We start from the raw sequence: 14,220 nt of genomic DNA, 5'->3' as shown, positions 1-14,220 counted from the left end.
TCCATAAAGCGCTCAAATTCCTTCTTCCTATGATACTTCTTTGGATGGGGACGAGGTTTTTCATATGATTCTTTCTTTTTTTCTCTCGTCCTCTTTTTCTTTTCTCTCACTTTCTTTTTCTTCACACAAATTTTCTCTTCTTCTTTCTCTTCTCTCTCTTTTCTCTCTTCTTTTTCCAACTAAACTTTTTCAACATTTACACTCACTAGCATTTGACACTCTTCCCTGGGGTTAACCTCAGTATTAGCCCCAAAATCCGTGTCAGGCCTTTCTTCCAACTGCTTGGTAATCTGCCCCATTTGAATCTTCAAGTTCTTAATAGCAGCTTCAGTGCTCTTTTGAGAAGATTGAATTTTCTGTATAAATTGCTAAAGAGTTTCTTCCATCCTTATTGATCTTTCATTAAGTATAGAAATCTGTTCCCATAAGGTTGGTTGATGTTGCTGCTTGTGAAATTGCTCTGATTGTCCAACTTGCCCACTTTGTCCTTGACCAATACTTGGGTGTGGATTCCACCCTTGATTGAAGTTCCCCTGACTGTATGGAAATTGATTGGCCATGAAGTTAACATCCTCTAAAGCTTCTGCTAGAAAAACGCATTGACCATTGATATGATCACCTCCACATAATTCACAAAACTGTGATTGAACTTGTGCAACAGTCTTTAACTCTTTTGGCAGTTGTTCAAGTATCTTTGTGAGATTCTCCAATTGTTGAGTTATTAACTTGTTCTGAGCTATCAAGGCATCATTGGATTGCAACTGTAGAACTCCTTTTTGTTGAATAGGAGCTCCTCTTTCACTGTTCCACTTATTGTCATTAGTAGTCATGTTTTCAATTATTTCTGTGGCTTCCTCTGGAGTCTTCCATTTGATATTGCCTCCAGCTGAGGCGCCAAGCATAATCATGGTTTGTGAACCAAGACCTCCAAGGAAGGTTAGGACTACTTCTCCTTCGTCAAATCCATGCGTGGGAGTCTTTCTTAATAGGCTTCTGTACGTGTCCCATGCGTGACTTAGTGTTTCCTCCATGCGTTGTCTAAATGAAGAAATCTCTTGCTTCCTTTTGTTGATTTTAAAACTTTGTTGCTGCCATTATTGTTGTGGTTGGTTCTCAAATTGTCCGGCAGCTTGCCAAAATTGGCTTTGATCCATGCTTGAGTCATGTTCCCACCAGTGGTTGAGATTACTTTGGTAGAATTGAGTGCCCATATAGTTAAATTCTTGACCAAATTGCATTCTGCAGACATTAGGCAAAAAACCCTAAAAACAATTGTTAGCACAAAAAGATATAAAAAAAGATATAAGATCAGAGATAAGAAGATAAAATAAAAACAGAAAACAGAAAAATAAAAACAGAAAAATAAAATAAAATAAAATAAAATAAAAAACAGAAAAATAAATAAAATAAAATAAAATAAAATAATAACCAAAAAAATAAAATAAAATAAAATAAAAACTGAAAAATATAAATAAAAATTCGAAATTTAAATTAAAAATTCAAAAACAAGTCAAAGATAATCAATAATCAAACAAATAAACTAGTTAAACCATGAGTCCCCGGCAACGGCGCCAAAAACTTGATGACAAATTTATGAACACCGAAAACGGCGCCACAAACTTGTTTAACAATCGGCAAGTGTGAGCGAATCGTATCAAGTAAATAAAACTAGGTAAGACCAAGTATCGTTTTCCCAAAGGACTCACGGCCTAGTTAGCTATCTGATTTGTTGATTATTTAAGACTTGTGAACGATTGATTGTAGGTTTAAATGCAAAAGACAGTAATTAAACATGTATGCATGAGGTTGATCAATGGCAAAGAGTAAAACAAACACGTAATGAATGATATGGATGAGTATGTTGTTGGGGTTATCAATTTCATCTTATCCACTCTTATATACTTTAGGAATTCATCAATCTTTTCATCAATGTTAATGCCACTCTCTAAATTACCTTGTCAAGAAGGCCTATCCTTAATTACGAGTTCATACAATTCCTAGCATTCCTAGTAATTAGTTCTGAAGTGTAGGAGCTTAAAGGCAACCAATATGCTATTGGGAGAAATTCCCCGGATCTAGACTTTCCCGTACGTTCCCATATCGACAAAATCAATGATCATAGCAATGAATGAGTTAAACAAAGCAAGCATTAAGCAAAGAGGAAAAACCCTAACTAATGATGAAAGAAAGCATGTATCTTAAAGTAAGATGTTAAAACACAAATTCCATATATGAGAGTTTCACAAGACTACATTGATTCCCCAACAACAATACAAGGTTTAGTTCACCATATTCATGGTGAAACTAGATGAACAATAATGAAAGAATGAAGGAGATAGAAAAACCCTAGAAAGAGAAGAGGAGAGCCGTCACCATCTCCCAATCTATCCCCAAGGGGTGAAAAGTGTGTTTCTGCTTCCTCCCAGCCAAAGATACAAACCCTAGGACGTCCTAAAGCTTATATACTATTCTAAAAATACAGAAAATTAGGCCCAATCCCATAAAAGTAACAAAAAACCAGTCCAAGCCCACTTAGAATGGCGCTCAGCGGTATTTTACCGCTGAGCGGTAATAGCGCATGATCCATTTTGCCCCCAACTGCTGTTTTTGCCCCTCAGTAGTGATTTTGGCACCTGAAAAGTGCCGCTCAGCGGTATTTTACCGCTCAGCGCCACTCGGTCACACTTTTTCTGCGTTCTGGTTGATTTTTAAGCATTCTGGTTGACTTTTCTGGTTGACTGGTTGACTTTTCTGGTTGACTGGTTGACTTTTCTAGTTTCTGGTTGACTTTTCAGCACTCCAATCATTCGGTACTTCAATTCTTCTTTCAAATCATTCAATTAGCCTATAAAATCAAGAGAATCTTGCACAAAACCATTAAATTCACTTTCAACTCTCTTATTCTCAAAACTAAAGCAAAAATATGAGTTTAAGCTAGTTTCTAAGTCTTAAAGGTTACTTTTGGTATCAAATTTAAGCATAAAAATAACAGTTTTTCAACTGTTATCACAAATCTCCTCAACAAGCTTTTAAATATTTGATTCATGAGATTTTGGAAGGTTACCGGCGCATTGGACAACCCAAAAGGCATGATCAACCACTCATATAAATCCTTATGTCTTCTGAAGGCGGTCTTGTGCCTATCCTCAAGTTTTAACAGAATTTGGTGGTAGTCCGATCTTAAATCCAACTTAGAAAAATAAAAAGCTCCATAAAGTTGATCAATCAACCCATCTACTATTGGGATTGGAAAACTATCCTTAATAGTAATAGAGTTTAAAACCCTATAGTTAGTACATACCCTCAAAACGCCATCTTTCTTCTTGACCAAGATGATTGGAGAAGAAAAAGGACTACTATTTGGTTGAATGATGCCTTCCTTCAACATGTTTTCCACCAACTTTTCAATTTCTTCCTTCTGACTATGAGGATACCTATAAGGTCTAACTTTAACAAGGTTGAAGCCTTCTAACAGTGGTATCTGATGGACATGAGACCTAGTTGGTGGTAGACCAAAAAGGTTGTTGAACACTTAACTATATGTATGTAGCAAAAGTGCATATTCTGGTTCTATTTCAACAGGAATTTCAAGCAAGGGAGAAGGAAAAACGTCCTCTTGAATCATTTGCATAATATACACTTTACATTTGTGTTGACCATTCCCCTTATATGATGTAATTGGGTTGTATTAGGAAGATTATCATTGTCACCTTGTAATGTACTGAATTTTCCACCCTGTAAAACCTTGATTTGAAGTGTCTCAAAATCTCCCAAATGAGGCCTAATGGTTTTGAGCCAACTAGCACCAATTATGAGGTCTGCACCAGAAATTTGTAACAAGAACATAGATAACTGAAATACATAACCCTAAGCTTGTAATTTTAAGTCTTGAATCAATCCCTCTGACTCCATATAGGTTTTTTTCATGTCTCAATTGCATTTCAACAAGGCTTATCCACTTGAGATTGGGGGTTTTTAGTTGTGGACCCGGTGGTGTGGGTAATACGGGTGGCATTGTTGATTTAACCTGAGATAAAGGTTGTTTGAGTATGTTTCTGGATGATGAGCTGTATAAGAGATAGACTTCTATTTTCTATAAGAAGTTAGCTTACTTACTCATAGAGTCTATTACGAGATTTTCAATGAGAGACACTTGTTCTTAGACATTGTTTATTGAGGTCAAAGATAACTTCATAGATGATTATGTTAACAAGGGTACTGTGGATTTACAATATGTAAACACAGAAGATCAGCTTGTTGACATCTTCACTAAGCCATTAGTTGAAAATAGACTTTGTCTTCTAATCACCCTTATTGGTATGAGAATCATTGAATGAATTTGATTCAACATATGTTAGTATGTCCATATAGCGTCTAGAGAGTCAAATGTCTAGGACTCGTAATCTGTATGATGTCATATATTGCATCGTCTAAGACAAATGGTCTATAAGATATCTTCATACATGCATTAGGTTGTGTCTAAATGTTGAGCCTATCTCTAAAAGTTTTCTAGGATTTCCAAACCTCAATCCTTCTCTTTCCAATCCACCTAATATCTTTTGCGTGTCAATCAAGCTATCATTCCTAACACCAATTCTCTCTCTTTCTCTCTTCATCTAGAAGACAAATTTCTTTGACTTTGCCACCCTTCTCATTCTTATTCGCTGCACCAGCACTCTATTACAAAATTTCTCAGTCTTCAAGAGATACAATATCGCTTTCCAGAATCTAACCTTCCTAAGCGCATTAAATAAACGACACATATCAATCGCCCATGACTAACTTTTCCTTCTATTTAAATTTACTCTACTCTTCACATTCTCAACTCATTCACTCCTCCAAAAACCCTAACTCTATCTCTCTCGCTTTCATGCCCTCTCGAATATTAAGAAAAATCGTTTATATGTCTAAACATTCACATGTTTTGAAGTTTAATCAAATAACATTAAACTAAATAAGAATATGAAAATATCATAGGTAGGAACATAAGCATTAGGTTCAAAATTCCCAACGATACAAAATCCTTAGGAAAACACTTTAGGATTGTAGAAAACACTTAAACACATAAGTCAAGTACCCAGATGCAAAGCTAAACGACTAAAAGTCAAAGTGTCTAAAAGAGTTATGCTAAATGCGTAAGTTATATTGTACCTAAGGGGTATTCAATTGAAATCTCGGGAAAATAGAGAAAGTGTCAAGACTATGTCTTTAATAAAAACACCCGAAAAAGCTTAAACCTAAAATGTAAAAGAAAACATAACTTGTTAAACACTCTTCCTCTAAAAAGGAAAAATCACGAAAAACGCTTACATCAGTATAGACGATACCATGATCTAAAATTGTTTCTTCGTTCAACGATGAAGTTCTTTCTCAATGCTTGGTATTTTAGAAGAAAAGCTTAAATGTCCAATGGTGCCAAAAACTTGTTAAGATATCGGCAAGTGTACCGAATCGTATCAAGTAATAATAAATGATAAGACCAAGTATCATTTCCCAAGAGACTCACGACACTAGATAGTTATGTAATTACTTAACTATTAAGACTTTGAAGAACAACTTTTAGGTTTTGAATGCAAAACAAGAAAATAAATATGAATGCAAATTGATCAATTGAGGCTAAACACTAGAATGAATGGATGAAGTTGAAAATATGAGATGAATATGTTGTTGGGGTCTAGATTTCACCTAGTCTACTCTCATGCATATAAGAATTCATCTTCTTCATTCAATATTTAACATCACTTTCTAAATTACTTAAAACTTGATGTCTCGGCAAAGAAAGCCTATCCTTAATTACTATGTCTTATATCACTAGTAATTAATTTTGCATTACGATTAGAAGCTTAAGATGACCAAAACTCATATCCCTATGTCTAGGCAATACTACTTTTGGGAGAAAATTCTCCAGATCTAGGTTTCCCCGTATGTGTCCATATCACGAAAACCAATAATCATGTCATGAATGAGTTAAACATAACAAGCATAGAGCAAAGAAGAATAACCCTAACAATTAATGAAAGAATCATAAATAAATAAGAATCAATTCAAATACATGAGAGTTTAGAGGTTACATCTTCCCCCAACAACAAATAAGGTTTAGTTCTCCATTATCATGGAGAAACTAGATGAACAATGGAATGGAAGAGATAGAAAAACCCTAAAAACTGAAGAGGAGAGCTCCCACATCCCCAAATCTACCTCCAAGGGGTGAAAAGTATGTTTCTGTGCTCAAGCCATCAAGAGATACAATCCCTAGGACGTCCAAGTCCTTAAATAGATCAAAAAAATAAAAGAAAACGGGTCCAAATCCACGTCGCTAGCGCTCAACACCCTAAGTGGGATGCCCAGGCGGTGTGCGGGAAAAAATTGGCGCTCAGCCCCCCTCAGGGGCGCTCATCCTTGGCGGTAGCATTCCAAAACTCACTTTTTTTTTGTTGTTTTGCTTGCTTATATGGCTGATTCAGCTCTAAATATTTTGGAGATTCTTCCAGGCACATTATTAGCTACAAAATAAAGGAAATTTAGTGATAAAATCATAAAGTATAACCTCTACTCACTTATTCGCAAAACTAAAGCAAAAACATGGGTTCAAACAAGTTTCTAAGTCAAAAAAGGTGCGTTTAGTATCAAAATTATATCATAGATAACGGAATATTCAACTGTTATCACCTCAACGATAGAAAATGAAAAACACTTTGTTGTTCTAAACAAGCATTAAATGACATTAAATGCTTAAAGTTCAAAAATAAAAAACGTGATAAGAAATAAGATATATCTACTGCATACAATCTACTTTATTCTTTGCATTTAACCTACTCTACACACATCCACATGCTTTATTTAAAATATCAAAAGTGGACGTTAGAGACAAAAGAGATATTCACGGAATGTTCATCACTTGAGAAGCAGTGTCTCAAAGAAAGTACAACATACTTCAAGCAAAATACTAAAAAAGCAAGCCTGCTTAAGAAGTTGACTTTAATCAACGATTGTTGTACATGAAGAAAGAAAAAACGCAAGAATCAAGGCTAAGAGATCACTCTAATAGATATTTCTCTAAAAGCCTTTAAATAGAAGAACACTCAAAGCAAGAATCAAGAGGATATCATACAACGAAAATATTCATCCTGAGAAAAGCGTTCAAAACAGAAGCACGGAAGAGCTCAAGAAAAAGATAATTACTGAGAAGAAAAAGAAGTCAAGCAATACTCTTGTTGAAATCTTGTTCGTTGATTGAGAATACTAGGAGAGAGGTGAGAATACTCAATTGTAATCTTGTTGAAGATTATACTGGAACCCTCCATGGATAGAGGAGACTTGATGTAGCTCAATTGGAGTGAACCAGTATAAAATTATATGTGCACTTATTGTTTACTTCTGTTTAAACGCTTCTCTTATTAAACCTGTAGTTGCATTTTAGTTTTAAATACAAGAGCTTTTCATACTAAACTAATGTTCATTAAGAAGAAAGCTCTTACAAACACTACAATGAATATCCTATATAGCACGAAGAAAAGAATTCATTGATTCAAATCACTTACAAAGTCGACCCTTTAGCAACTACTTGAAAAATCTTGTACTCGACGAAAGTGCTATATAAGGAGGGTTACAAAAAAGTTTTTCGATTAACACTATTCAACTACACCCCTCCCTCCTCTTCTACTATTTTTCAGGTACTTCAATTACTACCAACAACCACATAGTCTTTATGAAAGAATACTTGGTTAAGCCAAGAAGGTCAAGGGGTTTAGAAGTAATAAAACTAAAGGACTCTAGAAGACGGGACTGGGGGAAGGGGTGTGGGGCATTGAATAGAGCTTGTAAACTCTTTCTCATATAACACTAGACTAGATCATCTAATTTATAAAGATCAAACATGCATAAAAGATTTTATATTAGTTAACCGAAACTCATGGATTACATCCAATCATATTTTAAAAGGTTCTAGTAATAAAACAAAATGATTACAGCGAATACACAAACCTCTTTAAGTTACCATGAGTTTTCACACCTCTTTAAGTTACATCTCCTTCATCTACCCCTTAGATTAAGAACTCTTAAGAATAAAAAAAAAACACCCTTAACAAGAGCATATTGTAAGTTCATAGGGAAAATTTGACAGAGGGAATAATATTACAATGGTTTTCGCACACCCACTTTTGAAAACACTAAACGACTGATAGAAAGACTTTGTAAGACACTATATGAATCTTGTGTTCATGTTTCGTTTGTTGTATCTTGTTTTTCTTCATCTTTGACTTGAATTCCTTATAGAAAATGTTTGTTCAAGCTTTACATCATATATCTCTTGATTATGAAAATTTTGCACATCAACTTTGAAAGGTATCTTCATCTTTTTTTATGATAGACGCTAAAAGAGGACAGCTCTAATGAGATCTCCAAAGCATTCTGCATATCAACTTTGAAAGGTATCTTCATCTTTTTTTATGATAGACGCTCGAAAAGGAAAGCTCTGATGAGATCTCCAAAGCATTCATCAGAGCACTCTCACATTAATTTTTGATAAAGGAAACAATTCAATTAAAATATGAAAATTTTGCAATTAAGTGAAATAAAACAGTTAAAAGTGCATAAGATAACTTATTTCAAATGTGTGTTTTCGTATTAAGAGATAAAAATAAGGTTGCTTATTTAAAGTTCTTCAAATCACAAATATATTATTCATTTATGAAATCTTTCGAGCATTTTTGTTTATCTAGAAAAGTTTCTATCGTTACAACTTCATTTAAATTCGTTAAAAATGAAATAAAATTGAATTTGAAGTATCAAACATCGTATGATAAAGCACTAGGCCAGGTCCTATTAACGGTTTGATATAAGACTAAAATGAACTTGACTAAGAGTCCTTCAACTGCATGAACATACATGTTAAACATATTATATGTGATATTAATCCATATTACTAAGAGTGTTTGTTATCATCAAAACTTTGAAGTGGTTTTATGTAGATATGATCGTCAGGTGAGATGTATTGGATTGTCTGATCTTAACAAGGAGTGACTACGAGTCCAAACAATACTTAATGAGTTAGCCAGAAGTGACTGAGCCCAAACAATAATAAAGAGATTAGCCAAGAGTTGGTACAAGTCCAAACAATACTCAACAGGATAGCTAACAATGATTACGAGTCTAAAGTCACTTTTTACTTTGCAGCAGTTTGTTTAGTGAAACTCAATCTATTAATTTAAAAATGAATGTAGTTTGCATCGTCAAATGAATCAAATCTCTCCTTCTCCTTATTCCTTTACATTGCATTTTATCATCATTTGAATTAACTTAAAAAGGGGATATATGATGAGGAATCATATATGAAATTTAAGCAAATAAGTTGGTAAAATCACAAAGTTGTGTCTAATGAACTTCATCAAATACAAGAGTCACTGACTGATCACTTATAATACAAAACCATAATTTGAGTACTTTTTATCATACTAAATTTGTGGAAAATTAAAAAAATAATTAAAACAAAATTCAACCATCTCTTAATTATTTTTTCTTATCTCCACATATATCACTATTTAAACTTTAATTCTTCTCATCATGCTCCTAAAAATATATGCCCTTACATTTTACTGTATGACTCAATTTTATTTTTTTTTAAATCTTTTGACAGCAAGAATCTGTTTCTATGAATTTACATATGATTTGATGATTTGCTTAGTTCAATTCTACTTAATACCAATGGACTCCTATACTTTACTATTGTAGCTTTCTACAAAATTCCATAAGCTTATGCAAATTAAGTTTGATAATCTGTCAAACTCTATTGAAAGTATAAAATCCGTTTTGATGATCTCTAAACTTCATATAATTAGTTTCATGCCTTGCATCTACAAAGCACGTTGCTTCAACAAAAATAAACGAAATGTTTAAGATAAATCGAAGGACATGTAAACATTTTTCTATGTGCTGTTATCAACCATGAATAATTCTATAAAATGTTATTTTGAGCTGAACAATATTTAAATCTAGTGTCTTGCCACAATAAATTCTGCTTTCAAAATGCTCTCTTTCACTACAAATCCAAACAAAATTGCATCCAAGAATACTCTCTTTCTTGTTGAAAAGTGCATCAGTTACATCACAAAATACAGTATTTAAATGTTTCACTTAATTTTACATATCAGCCGGTTTAAAATTTTAAAATACATCATCCCAAAGAAGCATGGCTCATAATTGTGGAAGTTGTCAATGCTCCAATGGTTCAACAGCTGTCTTGAAGAGAAGGATATAAACCTTATCAATGGAAAAGTATAAAAATCCACCAAGAGAATGAGTAACATAGGACCCAAAGCTAGTACCCACAATGCAGTGCCAAGCTGGACCATATGAAGAATCAAATTCCTGAAAACCCATTAAGCTTCTATCATTAGCCATCTAATTTGTTCATACCAGAAAACAAAACTTAGAACTTTTACACTAAACCATACATAGCTCAAGAGGGAGAAAAAAAAGGACAATATTCAGCAATAGTTTTTCAAGTAATGTCCGTTTGAAATCAGTGAAGAGCCAAAAGAAAAGAAAAAAAGTAAAACTTTTTAATCCACACAAACTTTGAGAAAAAATGAAAATTATGAGCGTAATAGATGAAGCAAGCTAATAATAAAATCTGTCCCATAACTAATAAAAATTTCACTGACATTCATTTCAGAGGACAGACACTGGATATCCATTCCGTTTGTGTAATAGGAATTCTAATAACCTTTAATATCATCTGACAACATAAGGCCATATCAATGAAATGAAGGACCAAATAACATTTTCATCAGAAAATCAAACCTATACCACGCAGCCTATTTATTAATTTTACAACCAACATACCTAACATACTTTCCAATTTATTATAACTCTTAATATCTTTTGGCAACCTTGGAGAGTCACAGCAAAAAGAGTAATGCAATCCTTAGAGGACCACAAAGATACCAAACTCATAAGGATACCCACCTTCACTATTTAACTGAAAATGACTAAGCCTGAGGTCAACAACATCAACAATTGCTGAAAATCTTTATTCATGACTGCAACAAGTACGTTTTCTGCATCTCAACATGCCCTTCCATTTTCTATGAACACCTGTGCATTCATGCTGAGTTCTATAGTATACAAATAGCTATAGAACTCAGCATGAAAAATCCATGCATTCTTGACCAAAACCAAATGCAAAAACTAGTTTTAACACTTCATGGTAACTACAACTGTGTTCTCTCCAAATTACTATCTAAAGGGTACAAGCTTGATCCTTTGAATCCCTTGTACAAGAGCCTTGGGAGTAGTACCACACCATAAAAGTTAGATGTTGTAGTTGGAGAGCGCAAGGCTTATGAATACGATACTAGATCCTAACATTGGACCTTCTATGTAGTCCTTTTATTAGCCTTACACAAACATTGCAAGCTAGAAGATATTGTTGTAGGATATATCAATGGTTCCATTTCAGGTTAGTAAAGTCACAATCAAATCATGACACTTGGACTGGTATTGTCTTAAACATAAAGAGTTGTGTTTTGACTATCAAGTATAACTTTGACCAAGTAATAAGTATTTGCTGTAACAATTGGCATCAGAACCACGGTCACCAATTGGATTCTTGGTAGAACAATAGATTAGGAAGATAGCGTTGCAGGTTGCACAATTATCCCGCGATGACATAAAGAAGAATCACACCACAAAAGTTAGTTGTCGTAGTTGGAGAGGCAAAGGCCTTATAAATCCCACAGAATCTTGTACATCTACTATGGGACTCAAGTCCCGTAACTTGTTATTGAATAATAAAACCTTTCAATGACAAAATTCCATTTATAAATTGCTTAATTTCCCAAAGAAAACCAATAATTTTAGGATCTTCATCAGATCTGAAACCTCTAATTTAATATACTAAAAGAGGACATACCTACTCTCCCCAAACCCCATTTGGTAGGAGCCTTATCCATTGGTTCACCCTTTACACATGTGTACTTGTTTGATATCATTAACAAAACGACTGAGAGAATATTCAACCCATGTTTAAGACATTTACATAATTGATCAGCTATGTTACCATGTACCCTTTACAAGTAAGAAGTGGAAAAACATTTTGGGATAAGAAGAAAAGAGAAAAATCGTTTTAGCTCAAGTCCTATACTGCAAACAAGGTAAGGCCTATTTGGTTTGAGTTCTATTCTTTTCTTAACTTTTACTACTTTTTATAACTCGGGATTGTAGAGCAGGAACACTAATAAGAGATAAAGGAAATAGTAAAGGTTTTCAGAAAATGGCATCAGATCTGAAATCGTACCACATTATTTATCAAAATACCCCGCTACAAGACTTCAAATTATAATAAAAAGAAAAAGATTCAGAGGGCAAATGGAACTGAAATTCCTAGTATTGGTGAATTATGAGCACCAGATTAAATTAAGGGCTTTTGCAAGCTCAGAATGTGTGGCTTTGGTGCATTTGAGAAGGAAAGTGAGATAAAAGCAACAGAAAACTTAATGGAACCACCATAATAACTGCGAAGCATAAATAAAGTTCAGAGATTTGTAGATAATGATTTGGAAAGTTATTTAAGGTCAAAAATAGAACAGAAAGCCAGAAAGAATATGCAGACTGTAGGATCAAAATACAGAGTTCAATAATCAGTTAACAATTAGAAAAAAATATCCCTCCAACACTACAAGTATTCAAAACCCACTCTTTCAGCATACTGAATAAAACACAAGAAAAAGATTACCAAACCATGTGTGCTTTCAAGATACCATTGGCAAGGATGAGAAACCAACATACACACACAACAAAAATTACCACGTAGAAGGCAAAGAAAAAGAAAAAGAAAAAGGTTAGTTTCAATAAGCTGACTGAAGCAGAAATCCACTATGCATATTCCATTGATGTAACCCAATTAACCTAATACCAACACCCAAAATCAAAATCTGCATAGAAATTTGGCTATATACTTAATTATGTAACATCATTATTCATTTCTAAACAATAACAAGAGCTAGGCAAATCAAAGAGTCAATATTAAATAAGAGAAAACAAATATGTATAGGTCATCAAATTTTTTGGTGTGATTCTCAAATCAGAGGTAGAATTTTCCCTCAGTAATGTCCATTACAAAAGGTGTATATTACAGAAGAGTACTTAAAGTAAAGAAGGAATCACACCTAAGTTCTGCTCTATTAAATATTCAGTCACAAAAAGTCACTAATTTTACTCAGCCAAGACATTTAGAACCAATAACACCATTTTTCCAAAAGCTTCCAAGTCAGACTCTATTGCAACTTTGCATCATGGGTCAAAGATCAGACCCCAAAAACAGGTTTTTGAAAATTTTCCCAGAAGATACAAGAAAAAGAAAGAGTTATTTAAATATATATGTAACCTTTTTAAGGGAAAGTGCAAGGAGTTTGCTGTCAAGTTTGGTGCCAGGTAGCAGAGATTCCAAGTGGAGACGTGCATAATGGAAGGCGTGGTTCTGCAAAGGGAGAGGCATGTCACAAGCTCTGACATGAACCTTGAGATCCTCATGCTGCTCTATGGACTTCTTCTTCTGTATCAAACTGCTCAGAAACTTGCTCCTTCTCTCTAACTCCTTTTCTGCTTCTTCCATGTGCTGTGGCTGTATCCCCTTCTGAATTTTATCTTACACTCTCATCACTCACAACACAAACCCTTTTCTCCTCTTCCACTTTGGCTTCTCACTCTGCTCACCACTCCCAGAAAGAGAAGAAGGTACTGCACAGTATAATGGAATGAGTATAAGAAGGAAGTTTAGAAACAACAAAGTACAAAAGGAAGGGTTGTTTCATTCTTTCACTATACACACTCTCACTGTTAGATTATCAATATAATTTAATATTTCTTTATTAGAGGAACCAATTAGACTGAATTCTTAGATGAATCAATCACCCTTTTTCATGAATACATGCTACAAATTATGATAGAACATATTAATACTATTTTATAAATTATTAAAATTGAGTAACTAAAAAATTATCATAAGAATGAAAATTGGAGTTTTTTTTTTTTCCATATGTAATCCTTAAACTTATATATAAAATTAAAATTTGTTTATATTTTAAATTTTAATATATTTTATTTTCAAATTTTAAAAGTGAATAAAAATATTAAATAATATTTCAAATTGACATTTAAACATCAATATATAATATAAATAATTTAAAAATCAGTCTAAAACACCGATTAAATAAAAAAATT

General features: G+C 33.5%; 1 protein-coding gene across 1 annotated transcript; it reads right to left on the bottom strand.

Annotated features, from left to right (window-relative positions):
* Nucleotides 1-9,928: 9,928 nt before the first annotated feature.
* LOC108346098 (uncharacterized) lies at nucleotides 9,929-13,811 on the bottom strand. The gene is made up of 2 exons (XM_017585076.2): nucleotides 13,385-13,811; nucleotides 9,929-10,365 (listed from the first exon to the last, which is right to left on the bottom strand). Exons 1-2 carry the CDS (start codon nucleotides 13,610-13,612, stop codon nucleotides 10,210-10,212), a joined length of 384 nt encoding a protein of 127 aa, XP_017440565.1. The 5' UTR covers nucleotides 13,613-13,811; the 3' UTR covers nucleotides 9,929-10,209.
* Nucleotides 13,812-14,220: the final 409 nt, after the last annotated feature.

This window comes from Vigna angularis, chromosome 8 (genome assembly GCF_016808095.1).
Source record: "Vigna angularis cultivar LongXiaoDou No.4 chromosome 8, ASM1680809v1, whole genome shotgun sequence".
NCBI lineage: Eukaryota > Viridiplantae > Streptophyta > Magnoliopsida > Fabales > Fabaceae > Vigna > Vigna angularis.
Note: the sequence above shows the minus strand (reverse complement) of the source record. Positions and strands in the feature narration are given on the sequence as shown.

Excerpts from the sequence above, each read along its gene's own strand:
- LOC108346098 (XM_017585076.2), bottom strand. The coding sequence starts at position 13,612 with ATGGAAGAAGCAGAAAAGGAGTTAGAGAGAAGGAGCAAGTTTCTGAGC. Across the intron at positions 10,366-13,384 it reads TTGCACTTTCCCTTAAAAAG|GAATTTGATTCTTCATATGG; the intron begins GTTACATATATA and ends ATGGGTTTTCAG.